General features: G+C 31.3%; 2 protein-coding genes across 4 annotated transcripts in view; one reads left to right on the forward strand and one right to left on the reverse strand.

Annotated features, from left to right (window-relative positions):
• Positions 1–58: 58 nt before the first annotated feature.
• On the reverse strand, positions 59–5243 carry LOC108755743 (ketohexokinase-like). 3 transcript variants are annotated; one of them, XM_018498957.1, is made up of 6 exons: positions 4862–5243; positions 3103–3318; positions 957–1278; positions 642–895; positions 450–543; positions 59–209 (listed from the first exon to the last, which is right to left on the reverse strand). In XM_018498957.1, the coding sequence occupies exons 1-6, from the start codon at positions 4867–4869 to the stop codon at positions 99–101; spliced, it is 1005 nt and encodes a 334-aa protein (XP_018354459.1). In that variant the 5' UTR covers positions 4870–5243; the 3' UTR covers positions 59–98. The 3 variants fall into 3 exon arrangements, with proteins under 3 accessions (XP_018354459.1, XP_018354458.1, XP_018354457.1); XM_018498956.1 differs by having other exon boundaries at positions 59–543; positions 3103–3313; XM_018498955.1 differs by having other exon boundaries at positions 59–543.
• Positions 5244–5884: 641 nt separating this feature from the next.
• LOC108756013 (symplekin) overlaps positions 5885–6061 on the forward strand; it is a 5847-nt gene continuing 5670 nt past the window's right edge. Inside the window, exon 1 of the mRNA XM_018499545.1 lies at positions 5885–5938. Within this exon, the coding sequence (XP_018355047.1) occupies positions 5885–5938 (54 nt within the window). The remainder of the gene's footprint in view (positions 5939–6061) is intronic.

Below are 6061 nucleotides of genomic sequence, written 5' to 3' on the forward strand. Positions count from 1 at the left end.
TAAAATGTATAGTTATATATATAATATAATGCTGTTATATATACAATATAATGCTGTTGTTTATAAGCCTAAATTAAAAATCTCAAAAATATATTCTACTAATTTTCTGAAAAATTCGATCGTAAAATGTCACTAGAAATTATGTCAAGACAATCGTATCCTCTCAATCCTACTTTTGCACCAGCAATGCAGCATGCAAATTTAATAGCCTGTTGTAGAACTGTTTCATTAATAAATTTTGCTCGATTGTACTCCGAACTTCTTATATCTAAATTTTCCTTAACATCTCGTTTAATTGCAGTATTATTATCAGAGGCATCCTTCATTTGATTATCATTCGTACAAGCTGCTTCTTCTTTATATTTGTGCATAAATTCAACTTTGCTTTTGTTCAAATAATACAGAGCAGCAGCATTAAATGTATCACCTGCACCTAAAGTATCGATTACCTTTCGAGGTGGGAAAGCTGGCGATTGCACTATTGAGCCGCATGGAGTACGAGCGATTGCACCTTCCTCCGACCAAGCACAAATAATAGCTCCTCTAAAAGGAGATTAATCTCTTATATGTATAATACAATATTATGTGTTGACGCATCTTTTATATTTACAAATATTAAAGTAATTGGTATATTCCCTTACTTAGAATCTTGGCCGATGTTATGTATCACTTCGTTCATATTACTAAAACCCAGATACTCAGCGAATTCTTTTGCTATAAATGCTACGTCAACGTACGACAATAGATTCAATATCCTGGAACCTGATCTGGGACTTTCTAATTCTACACTAATTGTAATTGGCATGCGGTTTTTGACAGCGAGATCACAATTTAATGAATTATTATAATTATCTATACGTTGTATCATAAGTAGCACTACATCTATATGCCTTCCCTAAAAATAGGAAACAATTCAAATGCTTCATATATAATACTTCCTACATTATAAGACAAACCTCAAAATGAATCCAACTATATTCCTCTAAATTAAGTTGCTCGAAATTCTTTAACGTTAATTCGGGTAAACAATTATGATGAATAATTGTGCGAGATCCAGTGTCCAAACTCAATATAATACTTGAGACGGGGCATCCAATGCCATTTATCATAGGACAATGGGAATAGTCAATTTTATACTTGTGCAGATCGTTTTGCAGAAAATTAATATGTTCGTCTGCGCTCAAGCATGCCAGAAGCTCACACGGTTGTCCTATTAATGATAGTACAGTACAAGTATTGGATGCATTGCCCCCTCTTTGCCATCTGTAATCAGTAGATCTGAAAATTATGTTTATAACAAGAAATTAGAAATGTCTAAATTAAAAATTCGCAAAAATTGCATATTATAAGTTATCTTTTAAATAATTTATACTAATTAAAAGAATCGAAAAATTAGAAAACTCTCAAAAAACTTTGATAAATTAGTATGTTATTGATTTATTTAAATTCTCTAAAATAAAACATAACGGTTAAAAATATGTAATATTTCTTGGGCAATGTGTCAATATATACATACATGGTCGAAAGTTTTTGCCAATCACTTTTGTGTAGATAGAGCGAACTAATCTGAGTCAAAAAGTCCTCTACTATTTTGCAATTTTCGCAATAGTTAACAAGATATTAATTACTAAAAATTACCAAGTATTGGTCTTAAATAATTTTTTATTCAAATACTATCAACTTTATAGAAAAGCTGCAAGAGACAAAAATCATTTATTATTTTCTTCTCATAAAGTTCTGAGAATTTTTTCAGAATTTTTTCAGAATTTTTTAATACCATATTTTTTCACGTTGGTAAAAATAAGAAAATGCAATACTAAAAAGTTAATAAAAAATTCTGAAAAAATTCTTAGAGTTCTATGAGAAAAAAATAAATAATTTTTGTCTCTTGCAGTTTTTCTATAAAGTTGATGGTATTAAAAAATTATTCAAGACCAATATTTGGCCAATTTTTAGTAATTAATATTTTGTTAACTATTGCGAAAATTGTAAAATGATAGAGGATTTTTCGACTCAGTTTAATCCGCTCTATCTACATAAAAGCGATTGGCAAAAACTTTCGGGTCACCTTGTATATATAAATCGCACGTGGACTGAGCAGTGGTATTTCATTGGTCAATCTATAATAGATAAATTTAATTGCAATGTCAACAGTTTTGTTATTAAAAAAATATGCTAATCAATCTTGAACTTTGCCAATAAAATATCATGTGCGATCAGAGATTCAATTATTACTATCCAAAATACGTTCCACTTGACGCTCGCAACGCTCATGAAATCATTTCATCTTTATTATTTATTAAATATTATACAAGAACGAATAATATTCACAAGCGTTGTTAACGCCAAATGGAAAATATTTTAATATAATCTTAATTGAAATTATATAAATATTTAAATATTAGGTATCGTATATTAAATCTGCCATTGATTGAAGACCGGATCAATGAATTCGCTGTTTTCTCACGCGGCAAATTTATTTAATTAAGGAAAACATCTCAGTGATCGGACATATACCTATTTACACAAAACTTTATTTCTTTATAGTATTATGGTCAGCATTTACAGCGTGGAATTGTGGAGTTCAAAAAGTTTAATATGGAAATTCGATACTCAAGAAATCCGAGAATTGAATTAAAAAGCAACCGTAATTTTTTTTAAATATTGTACATTGCTGTCGATATTCGTGATAGCAATACAACTTTTAATTCTTTTAAATTGTAAATAATAGAGATTCGAATGAATTTATCAGTAAAAATTGCGGAAAAGCGGCAAATTTCGCAATTATCACCATTTCATTTTCCCGTCCCTCACTCGAAATTTCCATACCCAGGAAAAAAGGAGGCGAGTCAATTCGCCAAGCCTGATTTTTATTATAATAAGCATATTTTTTTAAATATAATATATTATAATAATTTTATTGTAATCTGCAAGAACAATTAAATTATAACATTGTAACGTAAAAAAGCATTGAAAAAAAGCATTTGAGATTAATATTATAATAATAAATTTTATGTATTTGTGCAGACGTATGTGTACGTAAATACATGTTTAGTTATTGAGATATTTATCTTAACTCTAAAAAAAATCAAAATCACTAACCTTTGAGTGGAATCTTCCGAAGGAAATTGCATGCACACATGAATAATGTCAAGGCAAACGCGTCCCACACATAAAATCTTCAACATATGGGCTTCCATTGACGATTCCCCACAGATGATTTCCTCGTGAGTACTTGACGTCATGTCTACAGTCAGAAATGTTTTCCTCCACGCTTTCATCTGCGTAGCTACTACGCACAAAGGCAACTTATCTCGCCTACGGATGTGGAATTTTTTATTAATAAAAGGAGGAGAAAAAGGGGGAAGTAAAAAATGATAACCTTTCTTTATTTTTTATTTATTTTGTGCTATTGGTTAATCGTGCCCTTTTTACAATTGCGAATTACAACGCCCGTTCTGTCTACTAGTCGGTAAGGGATATCATTGATATTAGCCGTAACCGTAATTTGTAAGAATTGATTAATCACATTCGAGTATTCCCCTCTCATTCAATTGTAAGAGAGTAATTTTTCTAACTCTTACAGATAATGGCATACAGCACACATTACGGCACGTTACAGCATGATTACGGTCAGTACAAATGATCACTATAAAAGTTGAATTTTTGCTATGCGCGCAATTGTACTGTCACGAATATCGGTCGACATCTGCACACATTTAAAAAAATTTATATATGATTTTTAATCCAACTCTTGGATTCCTTGAGTGTGGATTTCCACACTACGCTAAATTTTGGGTGTGGATTTTCTAAATTTTGAAAGTGCTCCACGATATAGTTTTTTTCTACTGATATAGATTCCACATTACAGTTGCCGAGCCTGTATAGACTTCTTTATCGTTTTTTATTAAGCAATCATTCTAATGCAAGATACAAGTTTTAAACATGATTAATAAGGTCAATGAATCACGATATTACAACTTCACATACTCCAAGGGCGATCAAAGTCTTATTATGAATGCCTCGAAGCAGCGACCAATCAGAAGAAAAAATTTCACGAATTGACCGCTCAAAGAATTCTTTAAAACATTTGTAGCATAATGTTGTGACTATATATCATAGAATAAATATTATATTTGTGGCGTCCTCTAAAATTAGTCACAGATAATTTTTATTTATTAGGATATAATACTTATCTCCAAACAGATTATATAAAGTTGAATATAATAAATTAAATATGAACTTCTTTATAATGCAGCAAATTAACGCAGCTTTTAAAGAGTTTATATTTAATTTATTATATTCAATTATACATATATTTTCGAAAAGTCAACCAATTGAAAACCTAAAATAAAGAACGCTACCATATTAATCATATAATTTCATCAATTTAATAATGGAACTATGGAACAGGGTGTTTCAAAATTCGTGCCCGCCAAGTACAAGACGTGATACTTTATGCTAAAACAAACAACTTTTTCCTTTAACAAAATTGTGCATTCGATAAATAATTTTTGCGCTTATATGTTGACTTTTCAATCAGCTCTCCTGCAAAAATTACTTATCGGACGCAATTTTGCTAAAGAAAAAAGTCGTTTTTTGTACTAAAATGGACAACTTTTTTCTGCAGTAACATTCGATAAATAATTTTTGTGTTTACTCGTACAATTTCAACCTGCTTTCCTGCAAAAACTACTTGTCAGACGCATTTTTTACAAAAGAAATAAGTTGTTTCTTTTAGCATAAAATATCACATCTTATATTTCGCGAACGTGAATTTTGAAACACCTTATATATATATATATATATGTTCTATATGTATATAGAATGCTATGTATAAATGTGCTATGTTTAAAGGTACCTTTTCATGCACACTCGACGGTCATTATAATGAGCAGCAAAACGGGTCACGTAATCAAAATTGACGCTTACTATTCATTAATTTTGATTACGTAACCTATTTATCGTTAAAAATAAGCTTTAACGTCACCATGAAACTACGCCTTAAATGTTTGAACATCATGACTCTGTTGGTTGTTTATGAAATATCATATATCATTATTGCTGTTATACTATAAATTACGATATACTTTTACGAATTTTATTTTATTATTATGTTATTCGTCAAATATCGATATGTCAAACTACGAAACATCACTTCCAGCTGCTTCAAAGAGAAAAACGTCATTTCTCAAATAGGCTCCTTTCAAAAGAGACACACTCGACACAAACGTTTTATTATATTTTCCTTGACATTCAATAAATAATAAACAAAAGTAGAACAACCACATATGTGTCTCCTAAAAGGAAACATTCAACAATCATGATGCGTGAATAAGTAGATAGGAAGAACGCGCTCTGAATGTGCCTACATACTAATATGCGGGCAACTTCATGCATTAAACAATTATAATTCCTTAATAATCCATGTGCATACACCTGTATATTGCAAATACAAACTTATAAAATATATACGAATATATAATCATAAAATCGAGTAAAATCGTAAATAACATTGAAAATCTTGGGCTTCTGCTAAATAGCAGGAGAATCATATCATTATCATTGTGACAGTTAAAATGCCAAGATGGCGACAAGATCGAATTCGTAACGCATCGCGGAACACTTGCTGTTAATATCTCCAAATCACGTTATCACGATACATATTTGTACTGGATTGTTGAGGATATTACACGGTCAAACGAGACTTGAGTTCGACTCGTTTGTCGTAGCTAATATCGCGTTGTCGTAAAGCCAGGGGAGAAAAATCTCTGAGACATATGTGGCTCGAGAAACATTCACGCTTGGGCGTATAAATTCTGCGTTAGATTCTGCACGCGCGCGGCGCGTTTCCTCGTACGATTACCGCTTTAACATAAATACGATGGATCCACGTTTGCATAGAAGATCCGAGGCTGAAAAGGGACCGAGCGATTTGGTCAGTGGACAGTTAACCTCAAAATTCCATTTGCCTCGTTCGCTCGTCGACAACGACGCGCCCATTAATGGCGATACAACGATTTTGCCGTGTAGACACTTTTATGTTAAAAGAAAAAAAATG

This window comes from Trachymyrmex septentrionalis, unplaced genomic scaffold, assembly GCF_001594115.1.
Source record: "Trachymyrmex septentrionalis isolate Tsep2-gDNA-1 unplaced genomic scaffold, Tsep1.0 scaffold9, whole genome shotgun sequence".
Taxonomy (NCBI): Eukaryota; Metazoa; Arthropoda; class Insecta; order Hymenoptera; family Formicidae; genus Trachymyrmex; species Trachymyrmex septentrionalis.

Bases quoted from the DNA above. Each gene is read 5' to 3' on its own strand.
- LOC108755743 (XM_018498955.1), bottom strand. The intron at 1,279-3,102 runs GTTAGTGATTTT...CATAATTTTCAG, and splicing joins TCGGAAGATTCCACTCAAAG to ATCTACTGATTACAGATGGC. The intron at 544-641 runs GTAAGGGAATAT...ATCTCCTTTTAG, and splicing joins AACATCGGCCAAGATTCTAA to AGGAGCTATTATTTGTGCTT.